This window comes from Grammomys surdaster, unplaced genomic scaffold (assembly GCF_004785775.1).
Source record: "Grammomys surdaster isolate TR1022 unplaced genomic scaffold, NIH_TR_1.0 125430, whole genome shotgun sequence".
Taxonomy (NCBI): Eukaryota; Metazoa; Chordata; class Mammalia; order Rodentia; family Muridae; genus Grammomys; species Grammomys surdaster.
Window position 1 is genome coordinate 622,130 of NW_021620297.1, and position 14,013 is coordinate 636,142.

Consider the following 14,013-nt stretch of genomic DNA (forward strand, 5'->3'; position numbering starts at 1 on the left):
TGTGTGTGTGTGTGTGTGTGTGTGTGTGTGTGTGTGTGTGTGTGTGTGTGTCGGGGTAGGGGTGTTGAGCTCTCAAGTAGATGAACTGAAGGCCAGTGGGCCCAGCCAGGTGCTGGAATAAGCTATGTCCGGCAAGCCGGGCCTACAGAGTTCACATTCCCTGCCCTGGCACCATCTTGCCACCTCGGTTTTTGGAATGAGCAGAACCTGCCCACTCTACCCATGCCACACCTCCTAGGGGGTCCTGTCCATCTTATCTCCTGCTGGGTTGTCACAGCCATCTCCCTGGTCCCCTGTCCCTGTCCCTCCCTTGCCTAGACCCTGCCTGTATCTTCATCTTACTTGGGAGAGACAGAGCCCTTGCTGTGGCCCACAGGTGCCACCGGTCTGTCTCATCAGCAGCCCATTGCTTAGTCCTCTTGTCACCTCCTCTGTGTAGCCGCCAGGCCTTCTTGGCTACATCCAGCGAGTGCCCGCCTCAGTACCTTTGCCCTGACGTTTCTTACCTCCTGGCTGCTCCTCGTCCAGTGCACAGGGCTTCTGTGGACAAGGCTTCATGCACTGCAGGACTGGATTGACAGTTCCTACCTCTTCTGCCTGAATTTCTGAGCCACTTTTATTTCCTCTCAGGACTTAAGTCTGGCCTGCAGACCTTGGGTGGACCTGGTTTAATGACAGCCATCTTTCCCCAGTGTGAACCCCGCAGCAACTCTGTAGAGCTGAGAGCCAGGCAGGCTCCGCCTCAGCTGTCACTCAAGTGGACAGGAGGTGAAGGGCCAGCAACTAGGACCCTTCACTTGTGATTGGACAGTGTCTGATGAGGAAGAGTTAGGACCCCCTGGCAGAAGTGGGACCCTGTCCCAGCAAGAGGCCAGGGGACAATGGGACACATTTATATGGCGAATGGATATGGGCTCAAGAATGCAGGAGCCAGACCCCTCTGTTGCAGCTCAGTCCTGGAAAGCAAGGGGTACACTGAGGCAGGGAGGGCTTTCTTGGATCTGGTGACTCATTCCTTCAGGAGCATGGGAGAGGGGTGTGTCTGCCTCTCGTGAAAGATTGAAAGCAGAGCAAGGTGCAGGGCTGACTAGAAGATGGAGTACCCCACATTTGAAGAATCAGAGATTTAAAAGTGAAAGAAGCGTTTTAAAGAGTATAGTTGTTAGTGTGTGTCCTTGGCTGGAAGGAGCTGTCTGCCATACTGCTCCATCTGTCTCTCTTCCAGGGGTACCCAGTCGCCCCTTTACCTCTAGGGTCCAACAAGATTCCCCCGACATTGGCCTAGAGTAGCCCCTGTTCTGAGGTTTCTGGAAGCTTATGTTGGTGACTTCCCAGGGCCACAGGTTCCTTCATGGTGAGCATGTCAGTTCTAGAACCCAGTGAAGTACATTTGGTGGCAAGGACAGGTTTTCAGGCATCTTTTCTGTGACCAGCTGCCTGACCAGAGGCCCTGGAAGGGGGTCCAGGAAACCCATTTTCCATGAGACTGGGGCAAGCTGGATAGGAGGTGAAGTCCAGCCCCTGCAGTGCCGGCACAGGAGAGGAAAGGTGAGGCCTGTGGCCGGGCACGTAGAAACAGCATGGGAGCCGAGACTAGCCGGCCATGGCGCAGGCAAGTAAGAGCCCAGCCTGTTGTGCTCACCTTCCTGGGGCAAACCCTGGCAACCTCTGACTGGCTGAGTGCCTTGACAAGGGCTTTCTTCTCTGGAGTCTCAGTTTCCACACCAGAAAACTGGAATAGGGAGCCTCCATTGTAGGGCTGTGTGTATGGCGTGGGGCTGTGTGCCACTGGCAGGATCTGTGCCAGAAGCAGGGCCACAGGCCTGGGAGAAGTGGCCTACTCTAATGTCTGCTCTGGTTTTGCCCATGGGCAACTGAGGGGACCCTCTGTGCTTCATTTTCCTTACTTAGGGCATGGGGCTCACAGTGGCCCTCTGCCGGTCAGGAGGAAAGGTTGAGAGATACTGGGTAAAGTGGTTCAAAGAGAGGCGGCACACAGTAAGTAGGTGCACGTTCCTGCTGGCTACTGTTGTCATGTGACTAGCATTGAGGAGTTACTGCCTGAGTGTCAGTAAGAGTTGGCTCTGAGCCAGGCCTTCAGTGCCGTGCTGGATTGTGTTCTCTGTGACTCCTTGTAAAAGCTGCTGGAAGCAGCTACTGTCAGCACCCTCTAACAAGAGGAAACTGAGGCATAAGAACGGAGCTCTTTCCCCAGGGTGACACACTGAGCTTCCTGGCATGAGCTGTGGGCTGGGTCCTCACAGCTACAGAAATCAGGGCACTACAGTGCTAGCTAGCTCTCAGCCCTGGCATGAGCTGTGGGCTGGGTCCTCACAGCTACAGAAATCAGGGCACTACAGTGCCAGCTAGCTGTCAGCTGCGGTCTGAGGCCTGGGCTGCAGGGCTCTGAAATTCTGAGCTGGCCTGGGAGACCCATCCCAGCCATGAGAGGCCTAAAAGGGCTTGGGTGGGGCCTCTACCAGGTCATTATAAACATGGCCAGTTCCTCTGTTTGTCCTTCCCTCCATATGCTGCCCAGAGGAAAGGGGTGGCCCTGGTAAATATCCGGAGGTGTGCCCTTCCGTCCCGTCTCCCGCAGGGTCACAAGTGACTGCAGTATGCAAGGTGGCTCGGGGATTATGGGTGGGGGTAGGGGTCTGTGTTGGGGAGCATGGGAAGGCACTGCTAAGTGCTCCCCCACCTTTTCCATCCTGAGCACCTCTCTACTTGTAGTGAGTGATCACATGTACTACCACCCCCTATTTTACCAAATTTGGGAGCTACCTTGGGGCTCCCTGGGTGTGGGAGATGGGAACTGAGAGTAGAGCCAAGAATTCAGGGTGCAGAGCAAGCTAGCCCCGGAGGACGGGGAGCCGCGGGTCGCAACACCAGCCTCCACGCTGCATTAGGCAGCTTGAGGTGTGGCACTGTTGGAGTCGTAGAGACAGGCCTAGTGCCAAGGAGGACTAGGTAGGCCTGGTGCAGAGGTCGCCCGCCGTGGGTGCTGGGACAGGCCCGGCAGGAAAGGCTGGAAGGAAGGGTGCACACTGCTGCGCTGGTTCTGAGACAGAGAAGACTGGAAGCCAGAGGTGCCCATTCTGCCCCAGCTGTCCCAACCCTCAGCCAGACTCCTGGACCTGGATCAAGCAAAGAAACCAGACCAGCCGGGAAAGCCCTCTCCAAGCCTGGGGCTGGCCACCTGCTGGCCCCTTGGGACCAGTTGAGACAGGTTGGCTGCTGTATCCCCACCTGCCTCTCACTTGGCTTGGCTGCCAAACCGGTTTCCCTGGCTGGCTGCCCGTTAGTGTCCTTCTTGTAGGCTAAGCCAGTGACTCCCAAGAAAGAGAGCCATGCCTGGAATAGAGGAGACCTGGCTGGGGCCCTCTGGACACTTGTCTGTAGCCATGTCCCCAGCAGAGTCTCACTGGGTCGGGGTGCTGGTTCTGTGACAGCCCATCACCCTGCCAGGTACTAGAGAGCCAGGTGGGACAAAGATGGAAGTCCTCTGGGACTCTGGTCCTTTAGGTCCACTCATGAGACCTCCCATAGCACACCTGCCCTCCTCCATGGCTGGGTAGCACTTTGTGTGCCCAGTCCCTACCAGCATCCACCGTCACTAGCTATCTGCCCCAGGTAGACCTTAGTGGTCACAGGCTGTCTAGGTGGTCATCATGCCCCACTGTCAGCCAGGGTACAGTGGGTGTTAGTGACCGAGTGACTGATGGATCTTTTCTTCTTGTCTTTCAGATGAGTAACTCAGAGCCTCAGGAGGAGACGTCACCCACACAAGGGTGTTTCTAGCCCAGCCAGCTTCAGACCAGGTCTGTGTGACTCCAGGCTCTTCCCACAAGGCCAGTGTCCCCAGCATAAGGGGCTAGTCCAAGTCAGGGAGGGACTCAGTCGCTCCGTCCCCCAGGCCCCAGGTAGAGAGGCACAAGAAGGATTGTTGCGCGGCCGCCTAGTGTCCATCGTTGCTTGAGCCTCTGTGGGGTGCCACCATCATCCTGTCCTTCAGCTGGGGTGGACCCCAGGACCTCTCACCTACTATACACTGCTCTGCTGCTGAGCTGCAGCCCCAGACCCTTCTATCACTTGATTTTGAGACAGTTTCACCACGTTGAGCAGAAGAGCCTGAATCCACTCTATCCCGGGGAAAGCACTGAGTAGCCATTCTTCTGCCTCCTGAGTAGCTGGGATTGCAGCTACGCAGGCTGTGCCCCTAGCTGGGCTCATCTTTTGATTCTTTGTTGTTGTTGTTACTGATGTCGTTTATTTTTAATTTACTTTTTAAAAATGATTACTAGTCTTTGAAGTTTGTGCGTATGGGTGGTTTTGCCTGTGTGTATGTCTGTGCATCTCATGTGTTGGTAATGTCCTCGAAGGTCGGAAGAGGGTGTCATCTCCCCTAGAAGTGGAGTTATATACAGTTGTGAGCCACCACGTGGTTGCTGGGAATTGAACCCAGGTCCTCTGGAAGAGCAGTCAGTTTTCCTACCTGCTGAGCCACCTCTCCAGTCCCCCATTCCGTTTTTGAGGCAGCCTCTCTATGTAGTTCTAACTAGCCTAGAACTCACTTATGTAGACCAGGCTGGCCTTGGACACGCAGAAACCTACGTGTCTCTGCCTCTGAGTACTGGGACTAAAGGGGTGCATGTGTCACCGTGCCTGGCTCACCCCTGGACTCCTGACAGGCCTTTACTGGGTATCTATATAAGTGCCCAGCTGAAGACGCAGGCCCTAAGAGTGTCACATCACAGTGTGGAGAGGCATCCCATGTGTCTGTAGCCACTGACTGTAGTGGCCAGATTGGAGGCGGGGACTGTCACTGGTGCCCAGGGGTGGGACCAGGGAGGCTGTGTGGCTGGCTGGTTTAGGCACTACTGTCATTACTGGGGCTGGAGGGAGACCAGAGGCACTCCACACAGCCACAGCAGCAGCTTCCCCGTAGGTGAAGGGCATCTGAAGGTGATGTGGTGGCCTGCAGGCTGTGTGCTTAGGAAAGCATTCAGTAGTGACCCAGGGAACTGGAGGAGGGCACGGAGGGAACTCCTGGGCTAGTAGACAAGAGGGCCTGCCTGTGCAAAGGTCCTGCAGAGTGAAAGCTGCAGTGAAGGAGACGGGCTGCGTGAGGTCCCCAGGCCACAAGGAGCTGTGGCTCAGAGGAGGAGACAGCTGGGCCTCACCCTCTAGTTGCTCAAGAGGAACCCACAAAAGTAGCCGCTCGGAGGGCCCCCGGGGGAGGCTGCTGCCCCCTGCTGGTATATGGGAAAGGTGCTGAACTGACCTGGGCAGAAGCAGAGAACTGGGGAAGGTTTGAGTGACAGATGACCTGCCACTGATCCCACGTCCCCTGCTGCTTCCTTCCTGCAGGTGCCTGTAAGAACCCCAGCCACCCCGGTCACACTCTGTGCTAAGGCCCTGGAACCATGTTTGGAAAGAAAAAGAAGCGGGTGGAGATCTCGGCCCCATCTAACTTTGAGCACCGCGTGCACACAGGCTTTGATGAGCATGAGCAGAAGTTCACGGGGCTGCCCCGCCAGTGGCAGAGCCTGATTGAGGAGTCAGCGCGCAGACCCAAGCCCCTGATCGACCCCGCCTGCATCACTTCCATCCAGCCTGGAGCCCCCAAGGTAGCCATCTCCACACCACCTCTAGCCCAGAGCCCAGGCTGCCAGAGCGGCCCGGCCCTTCGGTTACTCCTGGCAGACCCCCCCCCCTCTGTAGCCCACGGCCAGCCTTCTACCTGCCAGGGCAGTCCTGGAAGCCCGTGCTGTCCTCTGACCTCCACTCCACATACTCAGCCTGGGTCTCCAGTGCTTCGTGACGTGGGAGACAGCCTCAGGGCTCGGCTAGAGGATGCCTAGGCTGCATTCCAGGGTCCGGGGAGCAGCTGAGGCAGATGCGAGCCCGGCAGCAGCCACTCAGTCTTATCTTCCTGAGCGAATTGTCAGAGTCGGAATGGGACCCGAGGTCTAGATCCAAGGTCCTCTCCCTTACCTCACCCCCATGTGCAGTATGAGAATTGTGGCCTCCCTGCCTAGGCAGGACTACAGCCATGCAGGCCTGGTGACACGAGTGCCCCTGCTGGACTCGTGCCATGGGTGGTGGGGCCCAGAGGAGTGCAACCAGACTTGTCCCTACTGGGAGGCATTGGGAGTGCCTGTGGTCAGCAGGCTGGCTGCCTGGCACTGCAGCTGACTCACCCTCTCTCAGTGACCAGCCAGGGTGCCCGCAGCCAAGGTGCTTGGGTCCAGGCTGGGGTCTTTCTGGTTTTCTGTGACCCCGAAGGGTCACGTGAGAGCCTTGACTTCTCTCTATTGCTTAGAAAGCCCCTCTTGTCATCTCAGTATGGGCTTTTCATGACCCAGGCCAGCTGGAAGCCAGTAGCAACTGGTTGTCAAGTAGGTCCCACTGTAGTCCCCAGACAGCCCACCCTAAGCACTCCCGTGACGCAGTGAGCTTTGGGGTCATTTCTCCCAGGTTGTGTGTCCCCAAAATCTCACCCCTGCTCTGTGTACCCTTGTGCTTCCACACCTTCCCACAGTCATGAAGAGGAAGGACACTTGTCCTAATTCACGTGTAGGCACTCAGCTGGTGCTGCCTACATGGCCAGCTTCTTGATCATTGACTCCAGGTTCAGTCCCGACGCCTGGCAGGTATCCACTGACTGAAAAACAAACAGAGGATGTGCCTGCTCCGAGGTGTGGTGGAGGAGGTTTATTGTGGGTATGAGGGAGCACGTAGCCAGAGGCAGACACATCTGGTGGAGTCCAGAGTGGACTCGACCCTGAGGCGGGCCGTGGGGGCGGGGGGAGAGCCAGGAGGCCAGGAGGCCAAGAGAGTAAAAAGGTCAGTACAGCCAGAATGGCTGGAGTATAGAGGGAGAGACATCTTCAGGAGAGCAGTCGAGGCCCTGAGCTGGAGAAGTGTAGGGTATGGGGCAGCAGTGTATGCCAGAAAGAAAGACCCTGTAACAGGTAGGGACTGAGGGATTCTGGGAGAACCTAGAAGCCTGGTCTGCTTTGATATGTAAATAGGCACCTCAGCTATTTGCCCTGGGTTTGAAACCTAATATCCACCTTTTTCTTGGTTCCCTGGACAAGGTCAGGCTTCCAGGCATACAGCCAAGACCCACAAGAGGCTGGGACCACAGCTTGCCATTAGGAGCCTTGTGGGCTACGGGTGGTTCCCAGGAGCTCAGGACATCCTCAGCCTCAGAGGCTATCCAGTCCTGTCTCTGCCTGCCACCTGAAGGCAGTGGTAGGCAGCTGCCCGCCTCCGTGTCTCCTTCCTCCTCCCTCCCTTCCTTTTGCAAAGCACCTTCTTGTGTAGACTCCAATCTAGGACCCAAGGCATGGGTAGACCGTGAATGGTAGAACAAGTGCATGCTCAGTGCATGGGAAGTTCACAGGGGTGAGGCGGCCTACTGGGTGCACGGTCATGTCAGCTGCACCAAGGGCCTAGAACACTGGTTCTCAACCTGTGGGTCATGACCCCTTTGGGAGTCACATATGAGATACTTACATTACAATTCATATCAAGTCTCAGAGAAGTATGCTTTGATCAAAGACCTCTGGAAGGGAATGGGACAGCCCTGGAGACACTTGGAAGACATAGGTTGTAGGCAGGGCAGAGAGCTGACAGACACACATCTGGTGTATTGGAGGAACAGCCTGATGTGCCCAGCACTCAGGGTATAGAGAAGCCAAAAGGACCACAGCTCAGCGGGGGTGGGTAATGTAGGGCAGGGAGAGAGATACAAGGGCTGGTGGTTCAGGATAGAGTCCAGCTGACGTTTGCCACGCGGCTCCCAGGCCTCCTAGGCCTTGGCTTTGGGCTGTGGGCTTTCTATTCTGTGCCACATCCTTTGCCCCAGGGGATCAGAGCTGCGTGGTTTGAGGGTTAATGATGCTGGCAGCCTGCAGGGGAGGAAGTGCTGAGCCCAGCGGCCTGTAATTTGCAGCTCCTGGGGCCTGATTACAGACTGGGTTCTCTTCCCTCGCCCCAGTCCACAGGGCAGAGCTTGCTGCCAGGCTAGGAGCCAAGGAAGTCAAGAGGCACTTGTTGGGGGAGCACCCAGAGTGGGTGGTGGGCATGACAGCAGTACCTGGGGCATTGCAGGGTCCCCTGCCACCCCAACCCGTCATCACCAAGCCGTCACTTCACCTGTCTCTGTCTTGTTTCTGTGTTGTATTGTCTTTTCTGTGTCGGATGCACGGCTGTGTCCTCTCCTTCCTGGCTCTACCCTGCCGTTGCCTGGGCCCCAGACCATCGTGCGGGGCAGCAAAGGTGCCAAGGATGGTGCCCTCACACTGCTGCTTGACGAATTTGAGAACATGTCGGTGACACGCTCCAACTCCCTGCGCAGAGAGAGTCCACCACCGCCTGCCCGTGCCCACCAGGAGAACGGAATGCTGGAGGAGCGGGCAGCCCCGGCCAGAACGGCCCCTGACAAAGCTGGAGGCAGAGCCCGGGCCACAGGCCACAGTGAGGCAGGCAGTAGCAGTGGTGACAGACGGCGGGTGGGGCCGGAAAAGAGGCCCAAGTCTTCGAGGGAGAGCCCAGGAGGGCCCCAGGAGGCCTCCCGCGATAAGCGCCCCCTCTCTGGGCCTGACGTCAGCACTCCTCAGCCTGGCGGTCTGACCAGTGGGACAAAACTGACAGCGGGCAGGCCCTTTAACACATACCCACGGGCTGACACGGACCACCCACCCCGGGGTGCCCAGGTAACCCATCTTCACTTTAGCACCTTAGTATCCACTCCATTGCTTCCCTTCCCCCCTCTGCCCCCAATCCAGACCCTAGTGAGTTTCTCATCCTGATCACCCATCATCTGGATGGGGAGAACTAACGCGGTCCCCGCTCACAGTGGTCCCCGCTCACAGCGCCTTTCCTCTGTTGCAGGGGGAGCCACACACCATGGCCTCTAATGGGCCATCAGCCACAGGCCTGTCTGCTCCTCAGTCTTCCTCCCGGCCTCCTGCCCGAGCCCAGCCCAGCCCAGGAGTGCTGGGCCCCCATGCCTCTGAGCCCCAGTTGGCGCCCCCAGCACGTGCCCTTGCTGCCCCTGCTGTACCCCCTGCCCCTGGGGCCCCTGGGCCTCGCTCACCACAGCGGGAGCCTCAGCGAGTGTCCCATGAGCAGTTCCGGGCTGCCCTGCAGCTGGTGGTGGACCCAGGGGACCCTCGCTCCTATCTGGACAACTTCATCAAGATCGGCGAGGGCTCCACAGGTATTGTGTGCATAGCCACTGTGCGCAGCTCAGGCAAGCTGGTGGCCGTCAAGAAGATGGACTTGCGCAAGCAGCAGAGACGTGAGCTGCTCTTCAATGAGGTGGGTGCCGGCCGGGAAGCCCAGTAGTCTGCCTCCTCTCCTCACAGCTGTCCCAGCCTAAGATGCCTATGCCTCTGTCATCCCAAGTGCCCATGACTTGTTCCAGCTAGTCCTGGGCCTGTGTTCTCCCTCCAGACCTCTTCTCTCAGGCTTCCTGTCTCTGGGATACCCTGCCATACCTCACTCCAGACCACGGCCCAGTGTCCCCTTCCTCCAGTCCCACCTCTGTGAAGCCTCTTTCTCTCACCCGTGGGCTCCTGCTCCAGCTTTTCTCTCAGGCCTCCCCTGGACACGCCGTATATAACGTCTGAGAGAGGAGTCCTTGGCTTTCAGCCTCGACAGGCCCTCCTCGTGTCCCCCTGTCTTCACGTCCCATCAGATCCTAGTCCCAGCTAGCTCAGAACCAGGCACTCGGTTCAACTCAATTTCTGGCTCTGGGTATCAGCCTTGCCATCCATCACAAAGGCAGTTCTGAAGTGTGGGTATGACAGGTACCCCCTGCCCTGCTACAGGAGTCCCCCGAGGTCCTGCTCGGAGGCTGTCGGGCTGCTTGCCTGTCTCCTAAGACTTGTACCTCACCTGTTCCACATCCTGGGGCTCCACCCACACCATAAATTCCTCCTCACGCTCAGCCTGCTCCTCTGGTCCCTGTAAGCAGTGCTCCCCGCCACCCTCATCACCCAGACCTTTGTCAGTCCTCCATCTGGAGGGCTCCATTAAGGTGCGCCACATGCATACATGTGCGCACACACGCACAGCTTTTCCTCCATACCTGCCTGTCCTCCTGTCCTCTTTACTTCTCCAGATGCCCCCTGGTAGTCAGACCACTAAAAGACCGGCCAGGACTGGTCAAAATTAGAGAACCTGCATGGTGTAGGAAGCTAGGGTGTACCCCTAGAATGAATTGGTTGCCCTCAGGCTGGCCTCCAGGTCTTCTTGGCTTTGGAGAAGGGAACAGCTGGAGTGAGCTAGTTTGCCGACGTGCAACCTGCTAGGAGGTGGAGGGAGGCTGGCTGGTGCCAGGGCTACAGGTGCCCACAGTCCCATGCTGACTCTGCCCCTGCCCAGGTGGTGATCATGCGGGACTACCGGCATGAAAACGTGGTGGAGATGTACAACAGCTACCTGGTGGGTGACGAGCTCTGGGTAGTCATGGAGTTCCTGGAGGGAGGCGCCCTCACAGACATTGTCACCCACACCAGGTACTGTACCGCAACCTGCTGGCTCATGTGCTCCCAGGGGTGGAGCTGGGACCCTTTAGGCTCTGGTGATAGACAGGTACTCTCCAGGGTGTAGGTGGGACCCTGAGGACAGGCACACAGCATGGGGTCATAGCATGTTGACTCCCCGGACCCCTGTTGAGGCAGGTCTTTCTGACCTCTGGATGTCCTAAAGCAGGGTAGGGGCCTCTTAGCTCCCCACCCTCACCCCACGGTGGGACGCATGAGGAGGACCCTGGGTGCTCAGTTGCTCCTTCTGCCCACACAGGATGAACGAGGAACAGATTGCTGCCGTGTGTCTGGCTGTGCTTCAGGCGCTGTCTGTGCTCCATGCCCAGGGTGTCATCCACCGCGACATCAAGAGTGACTCCATCTTGCTGACCCACGATGGCCGGGTGAGTGAACGGGATGGCTAGATGTGTGTAGGGGCAGCTTGAGGGAGAGAATGGCGCTGTCTCTTGCCTTATCGTCATGGTAGAGCAGAATGCAGCCAAACAGCTCCCTTCTGGGTGGCCAGGAGATGGGGAGCCTGTGCTGAGGGCCTGTTCCCTTCGCACACACATTCGGGACAGCTCCTGTCCCTGTTAGTCCTCTGGAAACCCACAGACAGGCCCCTCTCACTCGGCCTCCAGCCGATTTCCAGGCTCAGCTGTCACCTGGTGCTGGGTCCCTGCCTCACCCTCTGCCTCTGTGGCCATGAGCCTCTGGTGGCTGGAGGGGCAGCTGGCTGATTTGTCCCTTACAGAACGGCCCAGAGAAGGGGTCCCATTGGTGGAATGCACTGTCATCGTAGAACTGGAAGCTAAGATACCTGACCAGGGCCCAGCGAGGAAGGGATTGGGCAGCAGCCACGGCTCTGGGCAACATGCTTCCCAGCCAAGGCTGGCCTGCCTCACCTGTTGTTTTCTTTCATTTTATTTTTGTTTTGACAAGAAGGTCTCACTGTGTAGCCCCTGGCTGGCCTGGAACTCGGTGTATAGATGAGGGTGGCCTTGAGTTCACAGGGATCTGCCTGTCCCACACCTAGTTGTTTTTTTTTTTTAATGGGACACTGTCTTCTGTGTGTCCATGGCTGGCCTGGTACTTGCTGCATGCCCAGGCTGGCCTTGAACTACTGTCTTGGATTCCTGAGAGCTGAGACTGCAAGCATGCTCCACTAGGTCTTCCCCGTCCTCCGTCAGGACTCAGAAGGGCCCCATCACCCTGGCACTCGGGCATTGGGCCAGGCTCACTGTGGACTCAAGCTTCCCTGTGTTCCATGTGCCATCCTGGATGCCTCCCTGACTTTAGCAAGCCAGTTGGAGCACAGGGTTGACCAAACCTCCAGCAGTCTGGACCCTGTGGTGTGAAGCTGGCTATGCTGGCTTCCCCCTTTTAGACTGAGGTCTTGACTCTGAATCCGGGGCCGTGGTTGAGTCAGCTAGTATCTGTAGTCTAAGAGGACATGATTTCTGGGGGCAGAAGAGCCACAGCTATCAGAGAGAGGGCCCATGGCTCCAAAAGTGTTCAGTCCTGGATGCTAGTTGTAGCAGAGGTTCAGACTCTTGAGCCAGTGAATAGAGCGCGTGTTTCCCCCGGGCCCTGGCCTTCAGAGCGTCGTCTGTCCTGGTCTCTGCTGAGCCTCTCTGCAAGGCTTGAACTACATCCCCTAAGACCCTCCGACACCTGAGGGCCCTGCCAGTAGGGAGCAGAGCTGGCCTCACCCCTGCTGCTCAGGGGAGCCTGTGTGTCTGAAGCAGTCAGGTAGGTGGGCACCTCTGACCTGCAGCCCCTTCTGCCTCAGGTGAAGCTGTCCGACTTCGGGTTTTGTGCCCAGGTGAGCAAGGAGGTGCCTCGGAGGAAGTCACTGGTGGGCACACCGTACTGGATGGCCCCCGAGCTCATCTCCCGCCTTCCCTATGGGCCAGAGGTAAGCCCGGGAGGGGCCCAGCTACCCAATCCCAAGTGGCCTGCAGGAGGTGGCCCGAGCTTCCATTATCTGTTGGAAAAAGCAGGCTGACCGCAGGGGAGCCGGTGCTGCTAGGGAAAGGGTGGCATCGTCCTTGAGGCTGTAGTCACCACCTGAGCCTGGATGCTGTAGCGTCCTAGCCCTGAGACTCTTCGAGTCAGCAGACTTGATCCCCATAGGGCAGGGGCAGACCGGAGCAGGGCTCCACAGGAGTGAGGCTAGCCTGAGCTCACTCTCTTGGGTCTGTCTTAGTAAGGATGGCTTGTGAGGGACAGGAATGGGGCCTGGACTCACTCAGCAGTCCGTGGCAGCTGCTGTTGCCTAGACCCGAGAATTCCGGGTAGACAGGCTTGCACTCTCCACAGGTCATGGGCTCAGGACTAGAGACAAAGGTGGAGGCCGACAGAGGCCACTCCTGGAGCTGGCAGAGGACTGGCCCTCTGCCCTCAGGACTGTGGTCCCTTTCCCGTCCTAGGTGGATATCTGGTCACTGGGGGTGATGGTGATTGAGATGGTAGATGGGGAACCCCCCTACTTCAACGAGCCACCCCTCAAAGCCATGAAGATGATTCGGGATAACCTGCCACCCCGACTGAAGAACCTGCACAAGGTGAGCAGAACAGGCTGTACCGTAGAGCAGGCTGTACCATAGAGCAGGCTGTACCGTTGCTGATTCCTGGTGGCTCCCCAGCCCCAGGGACAGAGCTCTGGGTCCCCTGAGCCCTTGGCCACCACAGAGCTTGCCTGACTGTAGGGCTGTCTGTTGGAGAACTTGCATGTGGGAAGAGGCTGCCTTCAGCTTGCCCAACCACAAGAGTGGGGAGGAGGAGCCGTAGGAGATTCTGGAGTGGTAATGCCTAAGACTTCTCTGACCTTCCCTAAGATGCTGTCAGCCCACAGGATGTTATAGGAAAGTGGACCCACAGCAAGTAATGCTGTCCATAGCTGTCCATAACGCTGTCCTCCTGCACTGTGCTCCTTCACAGGCGTCACCGTCTCTGAAAGGTTTCTTGGATCGCCTGCTGGTGCGTGACCCAGCCCAGCGGGCCACTGCCGCCGAGCTGCTGAAACACCCGTTCCTCACCAAGGCGGGGCCGCCGGCCAGCATCGTGCCCCTTATGCGCCAACACCGAAACAGATGAGCCCGAGCCTAGTCCTGAACCAAAGAGTCCCGGGCCACCCTGCCCGGCAGAGGCCAGTTGAGGGCCAGCCGGCTCCCACAGCCCATGAGACACTCAAGGGCACCACCGTCACTGTGCTGGGGCCTTCGTGGGGCCCTACTGCTGAACTCTGGTTTTGATTCCATGACTTGTAAAGCCACACCAGGACATGTGGGAGCAAGTGAGGCTCCCAGGATATCCCAGGACGGGCCCATCCACTGGGCGCTGTCTACAGGAAAGAAGACGGCTGCCCCATCACTGGAAAACTGCATCAGGGGCCACTGAGGCAGAGCAGATGCTGTGAGAAAGGTGGTGTGTGTGTGTGTGTGTGTGTGTGTGTGTGTGTGTGTGT

At 57.8% G+C, this 14,013-nt stretch overlaps 1 protein-coding gene across 1 annotated transcript in view; it reads left to right on the plus strand.

Annotated features, from left to right (window-relative positions):
• The window catches only part of Pak4 (p21 (RAC1) activated kinase 4), a 38,514-nt gene extending 24,507 nt beyond the window's left edge, over window positions 1–14,007 (plus strand). Inside the window, exons 2-10 of the mRNA XM_028786199.1 lie at window positions 3,748–3,821; window positions 5,371–5,630; window positions 8,268–8,726; window positions 8,905–9,333; window positions 10,402–10,535; window positions 10,822–10,948; window positions 12,337–12,462; window positions 12,977–13,111; window positions 13,488–14,007. Of these exons, the coding sequence (XP_028642032.1) occupies window positions 5,427–5,630; window positions 8,268–8,726; window positions 8,905–9,333; window positions 10,402–10,535; window positions 10,822–10,948; window positions 12,337–12,462; window positions 12,977–13,111; window positions 13,488–13,643 (1,770 nt within the window). The 5' untranslated portion in view covers window positions 3,748–3,821; window positions 5,371–5,426 and the 3' untranslated portion in view covers window positions 13,644–14,007. The remainder of the gene's footprint in view (window positions 1–3,747; window positions 3,822–5,370; window positions 5,631–8,267; window positions 8,727–8,904; window positions 9,334–10,401; window positions 10,536–10,821; window positions 10,949–12,336; window positions 12,463–12,976; window positions 13,112–13,487) is intronic.
• Window positions 14,008–14,013: the final 6 nt, after the last annotated feature.